Source organism: Nesoenas mayeri (assembly GCF_963082525.1).
Source record: "Nesoenas mayeri genome assembly, chromosome: 1".
Classification (NCBI taxonomy): domain Eukaryota; kingdom Metazoa; phylum Chordata; class Aves; order Columbiformes; family Columbidae; genus Nesoenas; species Nesoenas mayeri.
Window position 1 is genome coordinate 27,047,273 of NC_137541.1, and position 18,514 is coordinate 27,065,786.

The 18,514-nt window shown below is 39.7% G+C and overlaps 1 protein-coding gene across 1 annotated transcript in view; it reads right to left on the reverse strand.

Annotated features, from left to right (window-relative positions):
• MET (MET proto-oncogene, receptor tyrosine kinase) overlaps nt 1-17,794 on the reverse strand; it is a gene marked incomplete at its 3' end in the record, with an annotated part of 69,142 nt that extends 51,348 nt beyond the window's left edge. The window contains exons 1-2 of the mRNA XM_080361654.1: nt 16,580-17,794; nt 2,198-2,389 (exon numbers count right to left, since the gene is read on the reverse strand). Of these exons, the coding sequence (XP_080217780.1) occupies nt 2,198-2,389; nt 16,580-17,779 (1,392 nt within the window). The 5' untranslated portion in view covers nt 17,780-17,794. The remainder of the gene's footprint in view (nt 1-2,197; nt 2,390-16,579) is intronic.
• Nucleotides 17,795-18,514: the final 720 nt, after the last annotated feature.

An 18,514-nucleotide genomic window follows, 5' to 3' on the forward strand; every position in this document is an offset into this window, starting at 1 on the left:
GGAGGTAGTGTCATTAAAGCTATTATTCTCCTGCTGGTTGCAGCAAACCTCAAAGAAGGAGCTCCTACTTCTTACAATATGAGCTCAATGCTGACTTCCCCCTGTAGCTCAAGCCAATCTAATTCAATGATGAGAATATTTCTACTAATGGCAATGTGCAGTTTACACAATAGCCTTTCTTTTGATCCATAACTGAATCTGGAATAGGAAATGTATTCTGGAAATATGTTAATTGTTCCTTGAGTTGGGCAAATGTCTGAATGAACTCTGTGGTGCAGGGCTTGAATGAATAATTTAAAGAATGTTACAAATAAAAATAATGCTGCCTGGTGCTTTGCACCAAACCTTCCTAAAAGCTTTGTGACAGCCCAGAAGAAATGCTGCAAGACAGTAGTTGTTATTAACTGTATTTTGCAGATAAGGAAAAGGCTTCAGAAAGGTTAAACTAATCGTTTATGTTCACTGTGTGAACTAATATCTACATTTAAGAGCAGGGTGTAGGCTGGTCCTGTGCTCAGTGTGTAGCTCTCAGCATTTGCCTTTCCTGCACTGAAGATAAACTGCAGCTTAAAGTTACCAAGGTCATTATGGGAAGTTCAGGTAAAACTGGCAGGGTTGTCACTGAACATTTTGTTAAATTCCTGTCTTTTAGGGGGAAAGAGAAACATGATTTTCTCCAGTTTTTCATCTGTGCTTTGCGGTGAATTACTTTGGCTTCCTTCCCTGTAGCAGCATTACAGATTTTGCATTATGGGGCAGGCTCTGTGTCCAGTGTATGCAGAAGACAGAAGTGGAGGTATAGGACTCCCTTTGCCCAGAACGGGTGCATGCACTAGTGACAATATGTAACCGTACCTACTGCATGTGGTGAGGACAGAAAATGAGGGGACGGGAGACAAGAAAGGGAAGGCTTGTTTGTATGAAAAGTCACATATGCCCAACTATTTTTCCAATGGGAGGTTACAGTAAATGGGAAAGTGGAAGGGCACAGCAGCTGATGGTCTTCTCATCAGGTTCAAATTAACAATGGTTGAGTGACAACAGTACCAACTTTGGTGACTCTCTGCAGCCCACAGAACAAGACAGGCCAAAGACTGCTAGTACTGCAGGAAGCCCACTAGAAGACAAATAATACTGACAGAGTAAAAGGACACAGGTTCTTGGGTGCCAAAGGGATCAGGCTGGACTCCGTGGCAGCTGGAGAAGCCAAGCTCTCCAAGATAGTCAGGGCAAGAACACACTGCTTGTAATAAAATGGGTGAATAGAGGGAGCCCTTGGTACTTTGAAAGTATTTTTTCTTCTGATGTTTGATTTTGACTGCCAAGTTTTTAAAAGACTGTTGGCTCTATGGGTTAAATTTACTTCGTTAGTCACCTACAAAGAAGTCGTGTAGAACAATCTACCTGTCTAGATTAGTTACGTACTGAGGGGAGGGAGACAGAATCCTTAGGAGGATGATTTACCACTTATAGGAAACCTGTTTTAGGACAGGAAGAATTGCTGTCCAAAAGAACTCAGAAGGGAACGAGCAAGAGCCTGAAAATCTAAAATGCACTCAGAGAAACTTGAAAGTAGGTGGAGGAGGAGCTAATATCTGTTCTACATCTGTGATTCGTAGGCTGTGAGTACATACACCAGCAAGTAGTTTGGTGCCAGAGGAGTGGATCAGTATATAGAAATAACTAATGCTGTGGCTCCTGCTTCTACATTAGGAGCTATCTTGGCATTTTACACTGAACTAGGTTTGATCTGATCCTCTAGACCAACTGACCATAAGAAGTACATATCTGAAACTGTTTGAAGAATCAGTCACTGTTTTGGACCTTTTCTGCCCCAGCTGGGGTTGGAGCATATTTGATATGCACCCAAGACAGAACTTACAGTTTAGTTTCCTTTGAAAGAAATCTAGTTTTTATGGACCAAGACTGCTCTGTGAACTGAGCCAGCTGGAGTAAGTGGAAATCATGGTAGAATTTGCTCCAAAAACATTGTTCCAAACCACAAAGCCCATGTAAACACTTAAAATGCTGAATGCTCTATTTGGCACTTTGTTTATATTCCAAAAACTCCATTTTACTCAGCAATTTCAATTTTATAATGCCCTGTTAAACTGGGGTAATATTGCTCCTCCCTTTTCACCATCCTGCTAAACTCCAGTATGTTTTTTTGTTGTGAAGGTGTCGTAGTAATATTTACCTGCATGAAGCGGCCCCCTGAAGTTCCCAGATTAGCGACGGTAAGATTCCCTTTCGTGAAGACAGATATTGAAGTTAACAGGACACTGTTGAACTGGCCCATGAACAAGTCGACCCTCTGCAAAGGAGTCGTAACTTCTAAGCGATATTCATCGTCTTGTGCTCTGCAGTACGAAGCATTTCTTGAGAAAGCCTGTTTTGAAAATGAAGTACAGATGAGTACAGTCTTTACGAGTAGGCATAGATCTTTGTCAGAATGAAGTCATTTAGCACAAATGCATTTGACCAAAAGTATTTTAAAATGTTTCAAACTTAATTGCTTCATCAGTTATGATGTTCCGTGAGGAAGGCAACGACTTCTTAATGTTATGGGAATGTTTCTTTTAACTTTTTTTTTTTTATCCTGTCTGTTGGGGATAAAACATAGGGTCTTTATTTAACCAGATGATATGCGTATAATCACATATATATCAAGGTGTCCTTTCTCTTAGTGACTTCTATAATGCTGCTTCTTCAAGGGTCTCAGCATTCTTTGACTGCAGGGCCTGCCCAAGCAACACACCTGCTTCTAAAACAGTGATTCCGAGAAAATGATTCTCTAAAAATGTTGCATTTTTTAAACCTTTTTTTTTTGCATTAAAATTTCCAGTATCCTTCTCCTTCTAATCTCTTTTCACCACCTTTTTCAGTGATAAGACAGAAAAGGGGAGAAAAAGATGGAGAAAGAGAAAAGAAAGATAAGCCAGGAAAAATATGTTTCTGATTGTACATTTAAATGAAACCATGGGGAAGCCAGCCTTTTATAATTACTTAGGCTGTTGTATTGATCATCCAAGGCTTATGAACTATTTTGTCCAATCTCTGTCTGTCTTGAGTGTGCTGCATTGGTTGCTGCATTTGCAGGATTTTCTCTTTCAGTTTCAGTCATATAGAGACTATATGTTTTTAATTTTCATTGGAAAAATTCTTGAACAATACACTTTAAGTTATCTCTCAAGAAGAATATAACCTGCTGTTCTGACAATTCAATAGTAATCTATTAACTGATAATTCCATTACTATTGATACTACATCATCTGTTTTGGTGAGATCATACAGATAATAACAGGCAACCCCCTTAAGGATTTTTAGCCAGTTTAAATTTGGAAGTCATCTAGCTTGTTCCCACTGTGATATACTTTATGAATAAACATGTAGGGAGATTATAAAGGATTTTAGGGTGGTTCCCTCTGTTGAAATCAATAGAGAGCTTCATTTTCCTAATTTTTTAATTGATTTTTTTGTTTTTACAAACATGTTTTTTAAAAAGTCTTTTTAAAAGCTTGAATTAATCCTTTTAAAGACAGTCAGAGTCTTTACACTAAGCTGAATAGATCTGGAGCATACTCTTAAAGAATATGTAAGAGTAAAATTTCATTTTCCCATATTCTAGATTCAGATGTTTTTCCCTCCAAGTATTATGAGGAAGCAAAAAATTTCTTACTGGCTTAACTGCAGTGAATTCTGAAAAAAATGAAACAAAACAAAACAGAAACAAGGCATTGAAAATGCTATTAACAAAATGTTCAAGCTAATAGCTCAGTCCTTTACTGCTGAATTGTAATGTTTCTGAACTATGCACAGCAACAGCACTGCCAGGTGACGTTTTATGTGATCCCGAGGACTTGCAGTCAGAACTGATACCAGCTTTTCTCCAGGTGCCCTGTCAACTTACTGCATCATTCAGGTAAAAACCTGTGTAAGACCAAACGAGAGCAACTGAAATCTCTGTGCACTGCCTCATGACAGGGAAAGCGGGCTCCTAGACTGGATCGGGTACAGCAGTGACTTAACAGTTTGGTCATCCACATGCTAAAGGGTTTGCTGTCTCAGTTTTGGTATTAACTGTTAATGTATGGTGTGTTTTCCTCAGCAGGAACTGAACTAATATTTTGAACTAGGAACCCTGAATACACTTTAAGTATTTTTTAACCCAGTATTTGACTGGGTTAAATCATCAACAGACAAATTTAGCTTTTTCTTTATTTTGGTCACCAAATAAGCTAAAAGCTATATTCTTTTGCACTGATATCCTACCCAGTCTAAAATTATTTCTGAAACATCTGTGCAAAGATTACTCATACAATGAGTATGAATAGTTCAAGTGCAGAAAGATGTATAGTTTTCATGCTTTTTGAAATAAGGCAGATTTCTGAATTTACCCTCCCCCAACTTGGGATCTCTGCTCTTTGCTGTAACTCCTTTTTTTTCCATAAGCAAACAACTTTGGGGAGAGACGTGCTAACCTCAAAAAAGTACTTCCTCCTATGGAGTCATCTCAATACAATTTGAACATCCTGACATGCCTCATGAAACCCTGTTCAAGTTCTTTTTAAGAAGCGAGTAGATTTCCCTACTTGCCCCGTACACCTTTCTTAGCTTCCTCAAAGTCAGTCCAGCCACAAAGTCAGTTCAGTAATTTTGGGTATCTGCCCAAGAACCTGCAGATTGTTCCACATATGGCTCTCTTACAAAACCTGGTGCTTCATGGATTAACCATAATGTAAGGTTAGCTGTTTAAAAAATAGAACAGCTTTGATCTTTGAGAAGAAATGCAGAGATTAAAAGGCTACTTAGAAAACTAAAGGAAGATTGATAACACAGAAAACTTTGGTAAAGAAGCTGCTTTAAATTAACTCTTTGAAGCCTGAATCTCTCCCTCCCTCCCTCCCTCTCTCTCTCAGGATACACGTAAGTATCCATTTGGCTGTCAATGTGGAAAAATAACTGATGTCAGATGATGCACTCTAGATATTATGCCAAGTGCCAGTGACAAATCACACAACTATTGAAATAGACGATTAGAGGACGGGAAAGTGCTTGGGCTTGGCTATATCGCTTCTCTTGTAGGAGGTGCCAATCGCGCCTGTGATTCACAGAGAGGGCTTTGTGAAGCTGGGGTAGGTGTGCCACTGGAATGCAACAAGGTGCGGGCAAGCCCTGCATTTTGGCCTGTGCAGAAGGGTTAGAGATAACCAGCGCTATCTTATTTGTTCATAGGCAAAGTTGTAGTGTTACAGAATTTACCCTGGATTCGGTCCACAGAAGATGCATGTGCCAAAAAAGTCTCTCGACATTTTTGAGCTAGGCTATCGGGAGCCGTCGCTGTTTGGCAGTTAACTGATGATTTATACATCATATTCAGTGAGCATAAAAATAACATTTCGGACAGAGTTGCAAATTTGAAGCCAAAAGTGGAAAGCAGGGAGGAAATCTTAAAGCCACTAATGAAAATCTCAAAAAAATACCCAGTTTGGTCAGTGTCAGAGCTTATCACAGTGTAGTCTCTAGTCTGAATACTAGACTCGAGGAACAAAAAACTCAAAATTTTAACCAAAGACTTTTCGTGAGCTTTTCTGTTATTTGCAGTGACTGCAATTTGGAGAAACACTTTGCCTGGCTCATCCTTCTAGAGCTGGCCAAAACCTTAAAAAAAAGTTCTTAGTTAAGTGCAGTGATCAATTAGAAAATGATATTATGTGTAATGTCTTGATGTTATGTTTCATGTCTTGAATAAATTAGAAATTAATGACTTAGTCACTACAGAACATCTCTTACTGTCTTGTGAGCGATTTAGAGGACATCGCTAAAATTAAAATTTAATTTGACCAATTGGAGAAATGATCTGAACGTGACTAGGTAAAATTTCCTAGTGTCAGTTATGAAGAAGAACTCAAGTGGAAGTAGGAATAAGCAGGAGTCTTATTTCCTCCTGGTTTGTTTATATGACTTTTAACTTACTGGCTGTCAGGAATCAAGCTCCTAAGTATGAACTTTTGTTTTCTGCTATGGATCCTCTTGAGGGAGTCTCCCTCAAGAGCAGTAGGCTCCCACAAGTGCTGACAACTTTTCTGCTTTGAGCATTTCTATAGCACAACACAGAGCAGGGGGAAACGAGCTACTGCTAAATGAGCTGGATCCTGATATCTGCAAATAGTAAAAATCATTTTCCAAAGAAACTGCTGTAGACTGAATGCATAAATAATTCTACACAACAAATTGATTCCCAAGATGATTATAACCAGAGGGGGTGTATGAGTTGCTTATCTCTTCTGTTGCGGAGGTCAGTGAATTAGGATGAGTAATAAAACTACAGGTTTCAGGAGTGTGTCCTATTGGAACCAGGCACATAATAGTGAAGAATTTACATGCACAGCAGACTCTGAACAGGAAGAGTAACTGTGAGGAACACAGAAGAACCTTATCAGATTTTCCTCTAAATTTTCTTGTTTATTTTTAGCCAATACAGTTTTTCTGTTCTGTAATACATTTGAATTTTCTGGGTAGTTTGCAGTATTTCTCTTCAGGTAAGAAGTCCATTTGATTGCTTCTTCTCTCCATGTGAAATACAAGAAGTGGAATTCTGGCCCCAGCAACTCAGCAAAGTCAGGGTGTTGCCTGAAGAGGATGAGTGACCCGATCAGCATCATGTTGGAGATCTGTTGGAGGGCTGGAGTTAGAACTTGTATTCTCTGTTTCCCAGTCCCATATAAATAAAAGTGAGGGACTTTATAAATTTGGTCTATCGTTATCTTTCAAAAAAATTAGTCCTTAAATTTCATAAATCTCATAAATCTTCTCAGCTATCACACAGTGGTCTTTTTAATGCTGGACTCAGAGATGACTACTAAGATCCTTGTACTTATAGCCCTTTGACAAAATGGAAGGAGGAGAAAAATAACCAGGACAAACTTTCTCAGTTCTGTCACATATACAGACTCTTCACTTCATGCCTTCTTCTCTCAGTTGCCTTGGCAAAGGGACTTTCTCCCTTCTCCTTTCCCATGTGATTTCATGCCATAGCTGGTCAGAGTCAATAAAGCATAATGGAGAAGAGGATTAATGTATAAATAGCTTTCTACGATCCTAGCCCAAAAGAATATTTTTTTCCTCAGCAATTTGCAGGACAGAAAGATTGTGAAATGGACAAAATTTTACTACTAGCAATGCTAAAAAGTCATAATCGCATTTATTGTTCTCACTATAACTAACTGTCACAGGGTGCCTGAATTCTTTATGGTTATGAGCACATTCAATGATTATACATGGAAAAAATATGAACACATTTATTTTTTGGAAGTAACTGACCAGAGAAGAATCTCTTGTGAGCAAATTCCAGCGCTGTACAACAGGCAGGAGAGAAGCCAGCCAGAACTGAGGAACATGAGAAACAGAAATTCTCTGGATGTAGCATGTTGGCTTTTGCCAACGTGATCAACTTCAAGTTCACAGCGAGACTCCTCACCCGCTGGGTCAGCAAAATGGCAGTGTGAGTTCCCAAAATTTGCTGCTGCATTTCCAAGAGAAGCAGTTGTGGGAAATGAAGCAGAGGTGGCCATAGATCAGTATGGTCATGGGTACTGTATCATAGCAGGCCAAATGCACACAAATAGGGTTCCTTGTGGGCACTAAGATTGCATTACATTCATATTCTCCCATTTCACTTCCTTTATCAAATATTACCAATTAAGAGCCTGGGTCTTTCATATTGAACTATTGCATGCATTCATACTGATAGAGTCAGTAAGTCTTCAAAAAAGGTATCCCAAATGGATGAATCAGCTATTATTTGCTGCAGAGACTACACGGAAGCTAGACTAGAGCAGTCTGCTGGGGATATGCAGCATGTACCCCACCTTTTGCTCTCACAGCACAGAAAGACAGCTAATTTCCATGTTAATGAGACTGTGATAGGTACTAGGTATGTTGAATTTCTCCCTCTTCTTCAAACTCTGTTTTGTCAAACAACTAACTTGTTCTTCTCAAGAACCCCATGTTCTTGGAAAGTGAAATAGAAATCACTCATAAGTCACATCACAAGAGAAAAGCATCTGAAAACACAGTATTCAAAATGCTGTGTGCTTTGTAAAACAGATTTCTGCACACCAGCACCAGAGACCATTACCAAGTACGTCTTGTAATCCTAAAGAAGGGAAAAAAAAATAACGAATGGAATAGCTCAATTTTGCCAATGTATGAATATTGACGTCCTAAACAATTCCCAAAGAAGCAGATCCACCGTGTTTCTGGTTTCTTCTTGACCAGTGAAAGACTCCTCAAGGGTGTAGGTGCTGTTGAACTCAGTCCAGCATTCACGGAGAACTGAACATGCCTGGGGCAGGGGACTGGCTTCTCCTGTTCCTAAGAACTTCTGCTGAGGCACTGAAGCTTTACAGTAAAAAGGGTAAAAGAGTTTTTCCTCTTTTTGTTTTAAGAATTATTTCCTTCTTCTTCCTTCATCCTCTTCCCAATATTCTTCATGGTTTTGAAGGCAATTCAAAGACTTTTTTTTTGCAAAATACAGGAGAAGTATGTTCCCTTTCTGAAAACGAACTTTGCAAATCTCAACTGTGAAGCAAGAGATGTGAAGAAAAAGCAAGCAACTGGAAACAGTCCTTTCAGATGGAAACAATCAAGCAATCCTGACTACTCAGTGTCCACTATTATGTGTTGCTACTGCCTGGAGATGGTCTGAGTTACACAGGAAACCAGCCCTTCAAAATACTACTTGTTGCAAAATCAGGAACAAGTTACCGGGAATTGTTGAAGAATTGATTACCTTCAAGCAACTCTTTCTGCTTCAAGGACTTGATCTAGAGCTCACTCAAGTCCATGGAAAGATTACAGAAATTTTTATGAAAAGATAAATGTTTTAAAGAACTCCATGGATGTAAGATTTTACATAGTGTGATTCCACTATCTCTTAATACTTGTTGCTTTGATTTACTTCACTGCTAAAATAAGAATGGGGAAGGAAGTTACTGTACTGATGCTCCACTTAAGGTAATAAGTAAAAAGACATCCAGGTTAAATGTAATTAGTTAATACAAATTAAGATGATTACATGTTCTATTGTCAAGATCATTCAAAGACTTATTTGCTTTTGTCATTGAACAGTGCTGCATTAGTTCTCATAATCTGGTTAGTGCATTAGCACTAAGTAAATCCTATTGATTCAGCAGATAAAATGGACCTAAGTAATCTTTGTATTTTGCTGATTTTCCTTATATTAATTTAACATTTAACTCAGTGTACAGATTATCAAAGGAGAGGTGTTGAGTAATTAGACATTTTGAAGAAAAAAATAATGCATCGGATATGTTGTGTTGATAAAAGCACTTTTGCTGCACATTTGTAGTGTGCATCAGGTGCATTTTTCATACAAGTCCTTATTTACATGGAAGCTGTGATGAAATAGAAAAGTCGGGAATTCCAAGACCAGTTATCGTAAGACGATGCTGAGAGAGGAGACTCTTATTCCAAGATAACATTGCACAACAACCACATGTCTAGCCAAACAGTGGTGCAAGAGATGTGTGGGATAGAAAGGAGTCCAGAAATAGGAGAAAAATCACACAATTTGCCCTAATTTCCACAGGTTGTGTATAGAAGCAAGGTGACATCTGCCTTAAGAAAATGAAGCTCTTGTTACCTCTTACACAGTCATTCCTCCTCTAACATTTCATCGTTTTCAACCACCCCATAGACAGTGCAAGTTAATATTTCTTTGTGACCTACACTTGCTTTCTGAACCATTTATCCCATAGATCTTCCTTAGCAGTTTTGTTTTGTTTTCTAATTTACTGTGGGATTTGACTCTGGTTTTACTTGTATGTTTGGAAATGAGGAGTAATTGCACTCTGATGCAAAAGCTGTGTGAGATCAGAAACCCACATGCAACCTAGAAAGTTTGAGTAACACAACACTGTCCTAGATAATAATTACCTACTGCTGCTTCAGTGAGCAATAATGACAGCAATATGTGGTCCTGAGTCAGATCAAATAGAGTAAGTAGAGAAACTGCTGAGGTAAGGCTGGTGCTGAATGAGCTGAAAGGCAGATGTCTGCTTTGTCAGGATTTATATGTCTCTTCATCGTTTGGCAGCAGAACCTGAGGAAAATTCATTGCTCACTTCGATGTCTCAACTACCTACCCAAGCCAGGTGGGATGAATCCAGGACTTAGATCTGCATGCAGGGCACTGCAGATTCAGCTTATCTCTCTCTGGAACATGGAGTTGTTTATAAAGAAATCCAAGCAACTCTTTTAGGAGAGGCTGACAGAGTCCCATTGCAGAATAGCCATCAGCAGATAAGACAGGAACTTAATCTAGGGCAAAGGAGCATTAGAATTTGGTCTGAACCCAGAAAAAGAGGCTTAGCTCTGATTATTACACATCTCTAGTGAGTGTCTCTAATGCTGCATACCTGCTAGTTGGCATTTTAGACATCTCTTGTCATGGGACTGTAAAGGTAAATTTGCAAAATTACATAGGATAATAAAATTATTCTGTGTCCAGTTCTAGTCTTTAGCATTATTTAAGGGCCTTCTGAAACTCTGAGACATAAAGAACACATGACCAGAGAATCTAGAGATCCATGGTAAAAAAAAGAAACCAAAACAAAACCCAAATAGACAAACAAACAAAAAACCCAAAACCTTTCTGCCTGAAATTATTTCTGTGCAATTTGAGACAAAAGCAGTGGAGTCACTCTTCCACACTAATAACCAATAGGGAACCCTACCTTCAGTGGAAAAATTTTATTAAAAAGTCTGGAAATGGAACATTATTAGTAACTCTGGCTGATAAAGTAGTGCCCTTTGCAGAAAATGGTAGTTTAAGGGATTCCACTTTTTCACAGAGAAATTCAGCTTTCATCGAGAAGATGATAAAACACCAAGCAGCAGCACTGGGAGGCAAACAGAGACAGGCCGCTAGCAGGACATCAGAACTGTATTTTTTGCAGCGCTCAGGAACTAACATGTCAGCCCCTGGATCCCATAGCTCTTGATGCTCACAAGTGTGTGCAAAGGTATTTACGGCTCAGGATGATGCAGGACTTTCCAAAGAAACTCCCCGACCTGCCTTTTTCCTTGCCCTGCCTTTTTCTGGGGAGCTCCCTCATGGTGGTGTCCATGTGGCCAGTCCCAGGGACAGAACAGCCCTTACCTCGATAGTTACACCTCTGCTGAATCAAGTCCAGCCTGAGATAACCATACCCATACTCACCTATACTTATACCTATACGTATGCTCATACCATATCCCCTACACACTCATACCCACATCTGTACCTGTATCCATACCCAGACCAACACCACCCCCATATGCAGTTTAACTGGAGTTCAGACTCTTTCTGCAATCCCTTAGGCAGTAACTGCTACATTTATACAGTCCTAAAATTACCTTCGGCCCTTTGAAGGAAACCATGAGGCTGGTGTGGCCCCAGGTGAGAATGAGTTTGACACCACTGCCTTAGGTCATGCCATTTGCCCCAGTTAGGTCTTGCACGGCCCCATGGGTGGATGGCCACATACTGAGTGCTGGAGGGGAGCTGGGAGGTGAGCACACCCGGCCCTGCGATGCATCGTACAGGGCACAACGGGGACCCTCTGGGTACCACCTGCTTTCAGCAAACAGGCAGTGAGCACAGAACAGGAACGTGGATGCAGCCTGCCACTTTCCTTCTATGGTTTAAGCGTGTTTTAAAGGGTGTCAGTGCACAATGTCCATCATGCAGGCCATCTCTGTTGATTCTTCTGAGATGTCAGAACCCATAGAGAAGCTTGCAAAAAAATCTGTATGGATGGGAGCAGGCTTTGTGCCAGGCAGAATGCTGTATGCCATTTGATATAGCATTTCCAGAAGAAAAAACTACTGAGCCAATCCGATGGATTCCGGTGCCTGACTTTTAGGGAAAATATTCAGGCACATTCTACTTGCAATATAAAAAAACCCCCATTTCCTCCATGCTGTGAGATTATCTAAACAAGCCACATCAACCCTTCCTAATCAGAGAGATGTGGTGTTATTTCTAAATCTGCCAAAAAATTTTAAGCCAAATGGTGTCGGATACTACAGTTACAGAGCCTCAAAAGAGTTATTTGTCTCTGTTTATTTTATTAAATATTCCTAGGCATACCCTTAGGATGACAGATCAATAAGTGCCTTTGCGGTTTCCTGATAGAAGGCAGCAATTATTTTCTTCCATTACAATATAAGCATAACCCAATTTTACTCATCTATCATGTGTGTAATGGTAATAAAGAAGCATCACCATGTGTTTATTTTGCTGTCACTTTATCTTTTGTTTCGGTGATTTTCTGTTTTAATTTCGTGTTCTTCCAAATGTTTGTGCCTTGCATTTGACAGGAGTGGTGACCAGTTTGTCTTGCTTTAGGACACTTGTTGGGAACACGGTGGCAAAAGTCTGTCTGTGGTTTCTCTTTTCCTGTAAGGTGAATGGAGTACTTTAAGCTTTCACCTGAACTTACTTGTAGAAGAAACAAAACCACAGGAACTTTAAAGAGTTGAATTTGTATTTCATTGTTAGAAGTGTTTTTCCATGGAACTCAACAGTGATTGAAGTTGGGTGTTATCAGAGGAGAATTAGGCTCACATTTGTTTAGCATATAATGGATGCAGAAAGGCTAAACAAAGCCCATAGGATCATGATCTAACTAATAATAACTGCAATGTATACTTGAGATTGTCTAGGCTAAACTCAACCCATCTTCCTCACTTGGAGAATCACATTTAATCCACGACAGAGGTGCGTACTACTGGACTATGTCTCTAAATGAGGTAAGCAGCATTTGCGTCTTCATCTAAGTACTTTGCTTTTAGGAGCAGCACACCAGGGCTGATAGTGACTAACTGTGACCAAACACACTCTGCTAAAAGCCTACATCCAGTTTTCTCTTCATTGTGGGTGAGAAGATTCCTGAACAGTGATTCAAAAGCCTCCACAGCAGCTACCTCTCAGATATCTTTGTCCTGACACGGGCAATAAAACCCCTTTACTATGACTCCAAATATTTCTATTAATTCAAAGCCAGTTCTGTTTCCTCCTTGCTGTCATGGTAGTGACAGCCAGCTCTTCACTGAAGGAAATTATTAGGAAGTGCTAACTGGTCACAGCTCTGCTGAGGTACATCTGATATGAATCAGATGCATCACTGGACTCACTTTTCCTAACCCTGACCTCAGTGAGTCCAGGTGTTGATGTATGTATTTCACTTAAACACAACTGGAAATGTTTTATTTTAATTTTATAAAGTTTTCCATGAGCACTGGAATGAGTGAAGCATAGTTGTGTCTAGATTTATAACTTGCGGTTGGTTGACTTTGCTATCCAACTAAGCTCTGACAGAGACTTTTCCCATGGGTGAGCAATACCTGCTTGGATCCCTGTGAGTCCTTCTGATGCTTATAAAGGGGCTTTTTACACCTCATTGGTTTCCACAGCCTGAGCATATATTGGATCTATTGCTGGATTCACACCTGGATTCACATCTTTAAGATTTCTTATTGTTGAAGTTGTCAGGACAACTAACAGAAAGACAAGTATACAATAGCATGACCACATAAGCTTCATTCCTTTAGGAAACTAAGAAATTTTGTCAACAATATCAAGATGAGTTTAAGTATGGGGTTTTTTTTAAATGCTTAACATCTCAGAAGAACAGGTTGAGGAAATGTTTTGGATATTCTATTCTGGTTTATTTTGGTCTAATTCTACCTTTAGCAGCCTCAGACTAAACAGTCCCGAGGGACAGCCACTTAAAAAGATGGACTACCCAAAGTCCAACAAAATTATGTACAACTGTCTTGTGGGACTTTTTTTGATAACATGAAACGGGCTTCATCAATCAGACTCTAACTGTAAATTATCAGATAGCACTCCCTTGCAAACACTGCTAAAGGCTCATTTTTCTTTTTAATGTTGAAGTTAGTGGTATACCATATTCACTGCTCTACTGTTTTCACTGTCCTATGACTTAGTCTCACAGTGGTCAGTGCCTTCCACTTGCATCAGTGGTCTGTGGTTTCATTCTTTCAACATCAAAGAGAAAGATCATCTTGGCTACATTACAAAAAGCAAGTTTTGAATTTTGCCAAGATAAACTGTGACAAACTCTCACAGTTTATAAAAGCTTTCTTTTAAGTTGAAGGTGACTTACGGGAAAAAATGGGTTATGCCCTCATGCACATTTTTATGATATACAAAAAAGGGCCTAAGAAGAGTTGAAGAGTTTGGAATTTTTTTTTTTTTTTTTTCTTATTATTTTATCTCCAGCAAAATCAAGGAAGACTAGAATTGACATTCCTGACACAAACATAAGCATAAGATATAACAGGTTTCCTCCTTCTGCCTGCTCCTTCCCTTTCTTCACCTTCCAACCTTGCTGGTCTATTTTACACACCTGAGAAAAACAAGTGTATAGAGGATGCCTGGCAAATTCTTGTCAATCTTTTTGGCCAATTGAAACCTGAAAAAACCTCATGGGACACTCTTCACTGGAGCCTTAATGAGTCCTCTGGAATAAAGCAAAGATAATGGAATGGCAAAGCTTGGCAGTCTTGATATTTCAGTGTTAAGCAAACAATCAGGAAAGACATTTCTGACTGCCTTTACGCCATTTAAAGTAACCACAAGAAATCACAGAAACATTTTTCCCTTTATCAATTTGATGTAGCAGAAATCAGAGTTTTGATGACATTTCTTGAAAACGGGCAACTATAATAAACCGTCTGCAGCATAAGACATTCAGTTCTGATATGCAAAGCAGCAGCAGACTCTGGAAAAGCTTTTGAAACGGGAAAGTACTTCCCAGCATGTGAAAAGTGGCAAATTATTCTGTCAATATTTTAATGGTATACTTTGCTATGAAAAGATCACCTTATGAAACAGGTGTATAAGCAAGAACAGAATGAGATAAGTTAAAGGCCACAAGCTTTAAAGACAGTCACTCACAAATAAAATGCCCCAGGAATAAGGAAAAAAGTACTTTCAGAGAAGAATAATGTTCATTGTTAAAAATGAACTGAAAAAATGAAAAAAAAAAAGATATTAAGATCTGAAATGAAAAATTAGGACAGCAATAACACAGTGAAAAAAGATAAGAAGTTACTGTGCTGAATGTTTCCTAATTTGTTTTCAGTTCTTGAAAATTACCTTACCCCCCAAAAAAAGAGAATAAAATGCTACGTCTGTTGTGGCTGCTGTATCAGCCTGTATCTGTGTTGAACACCTGGAGCCTGTGATAAGTAGTTGTCCCCCAAATGCCAAGGTGTTTGTGATGATGCTGAGACTGGGTCCAGCTGCTCTGCTGAGCACATTCCTGCTACTGGGCCACAGCAGGTCTCTAATGGATGCTTCTCCCAGACCCCCGTCTCAGCCCTGGCAGTGAAGAGCAGCCCTTTCATGCAAGGCCCAACCAAGGCCTGTGCCAATGCCCCAGAATGATGCCCTGTGCTGGGCAGCCATGCTGAGGAGGACTCTGGTGGTACAGGGGTGATGAAGGCCTGTGGTTCCCACTCTCACCAGGACCAATCCCAATAATGGGACATGACAGATCCCATCCAGACCCAAATGCAGCTTGATCTGTTGCTCCATCCTGACACAGGTCTCATCCCAGCTCACATGGCTGAGCAGCACCCCACCAGAGCACAGTGTGCCACCTCTGGGCTCCAGTTTTCTTGTAGCTGAGAAAAGTAAACTCCCCAGACAGAACATTTAAGGCCCTGCTGCATAAGCAGGTATGATTCAAAGCTGTAATGTTTCATGTTTCAAAAAAAACCGTTAGAAGTACCCCATTCCCAGACACTGTATTTCCTTTACAAGAACTGACACTGGCACAGACACTGTCCAGAAGGGAAGAAATAACTTCTGCGCTTCCTTGACTCACATATTTCAGATGGTTGGAGAGCATCAACCACCTGAACATACAGTATACAGAGAGGCAACCGTTCCATTTGAGACTACCAGTATCTTCATTCAGATACACTTTTAATAGACACTTCTTTCATTAAGAAAACTGATTTCAGTAGGAGCGTTTATGTATTAAGCATGAGTAACTGTATAAAAATCTGGCTCTTCATGGTTTGTTCCAAACCAGCTCTTTCATTTTTTTCTAAAGAGGGCAGTGACTCAGTGTTAACACAGTTTAAAATATGAGTGATATTTTCAGGGACACCTCAGTGCACATGGATATGAATGTTAATGAATACTTTTTTTAAGATACTGAAAGAAAAAACTGCTTAAATGTTCCATTTATCTGCATCATAGCCTCTCAAGAACACAGAAAAATAATTATAAATTTTTGAAAAATGATTTTTTTCTAGTTCCACTAATACTTTCTTAGCACCAGAAGGACCTCAGTGATTTTAACAGCCCATTTACAGGAACTAATCCTTACAGAGGTGAATCATCAGCAACAATGAGTAATTTGAAATGATCACAGACTTACATTTTGTAACTGAAACTTAGGGACAGCTACCTGGCAATGCAATAGGCAAAGAGAGAGCGAGAGTCCCAAAATGTTAAGAAATTGTCACTTACCCTGTTCAAGCAGTATCTGCTCTCTTTCCCATAAAAGTGCTGGAGACATTTCATGTTCTGCTTGTCAACAATCTTGTTGAAGAACTCGTTGATGGTTCGCACGGAGACAGCACAGACAGCAGATCTGTTGGTTGGTTCGGAAGAGTCTGGTTTGCTTTGTGCAAAAACACCGTAGAGAATATCATCATTCAACCCAAGGCCCATTTCATGGGCTAGAACTGCACCTGGCTTGCTTACGTAGGCAGCTTGCAAAATGTTGAACACCTCCTTTCGGATGGACCTCTTCCTCCGCTTTTCAGTGAAAATACACTCAAGAGGCATTTCCATGTAAGAACGCATCTCTGAGTCTAAAGTGCAGAAGCGGACAATTCTGGTGTGAAAAGCCTGAGAGTCAAGAGATTCTCTCTGGACAGTCAGAAAATAGACAAAGTGATCATTTTCAAAGGCATGGACATACTTAATGGGATATGAGTCACGGAACTGAGGGAGGATATCTATATAAGACTGATCCGTGAGAAATTCAAAACCATCCTGTGTTTCTTTTAACCTTCTAACTGATATTGAATGCAGCACATGAGGAGGCTGAAACATAGATGTCACAGTATTTCCAACAAAGAAGTTGACAAACCTGTCCTTTTCAGTCACCAAAACTTTGGTTCCTAAAGTGCTTACAACACAGTCAGGACAATTATCTGCTTCTCCATCCACCCGGGGTGAATACATGCAGTGCACCTCACTTTCAATGTCAGCAGGGTTGTCAGGGTGAATGATGTGACGGTGGCAGACGCCTCCGGACACACTACCACAGCTAATGAGCTGATCATCATAATAGGTTTCTAAGAGCAGTGCCATGTTGACATTATCCTTCCATACGCTGTTAGATAAGTTGGCTTTATCTTTGCAGTCTTCGCATGGTGCGCAGTCAGGGTTCTCCAAAATGGGCCCAGTCTTGTACACAGAAATGTTCTGGAGACTTTCATTGAGTACGTAAATCTTGTTGACTGCTCCAATATAAACATGATGCTTGTACAAAACTACGTTCTGAATCGGCGTTTCCGCAATGAAGTTAGGAAGATCATATTTTACACTCAAATTAATCTCTGATTTTTTAGCTGCTTCTTTGCATTGTCCATGGCTCCTCTGCAGCAAGGCAAACAGGAATATGATAAAACCAGAAGGATATGCAGTAAAAGGCTTCATTGTCAGAGATTCGATCTGTCAAAATATATTTAAAGGAAAGAGAGGTTATATTTTGTCTACTAAAGCATCAGTTTATCAGTCAACAGAAAAATGTTTCTAGGCTGCATGTATTAGCTGAGCTATTTCAGTTTAAGAAGTGTTGTAATCTTGCTTAGTGTCATTAACACTCCTGCACTAGAAACTGCTATGATTACTGTTCTTTATGGGTACCCATTCCACTGCTTTCAGAACAATTCACGGAAGGATTTTCTTATGATGAATTTTGGAAGAGCCCTCAGTGTGTTGTACAGCAGCAGAAGAGAGATGAGTATTTCCACACTGTCATTAAACCAGCTGAATGATACAATTTAGAACAAGATGGTGCACAGGTAACTGAAAGCAAAGCTGCTCAGGATACTCAGGACACAACTGCATACAAAGGAGTTGTAGCACTTCAGCATGTGGATATAAGGTATTTGGCAAGTTCCTCAAGAGGCTGAGGTGGTTCTTAACACAGCTGCTCAAAAATAAGAAATAGAAAAGACAATAAATAATGTGAATATTTAAGCTGGAAGTGGGCTTCTCTTATTCTGTTGACATTTTTGATTAACCAAGGAAGAGACTTTTCTCCACCAGACCAAAGGACGAACCACCCCCCTCTCTCCCTCCAGCTCCCCAAACCACTGTCTTTTATAAGGTCCCAGTTGAGGGAAAAAGAACGTGGTTTTTTTCAGCCAGCTCTACTTCTTGGAATAG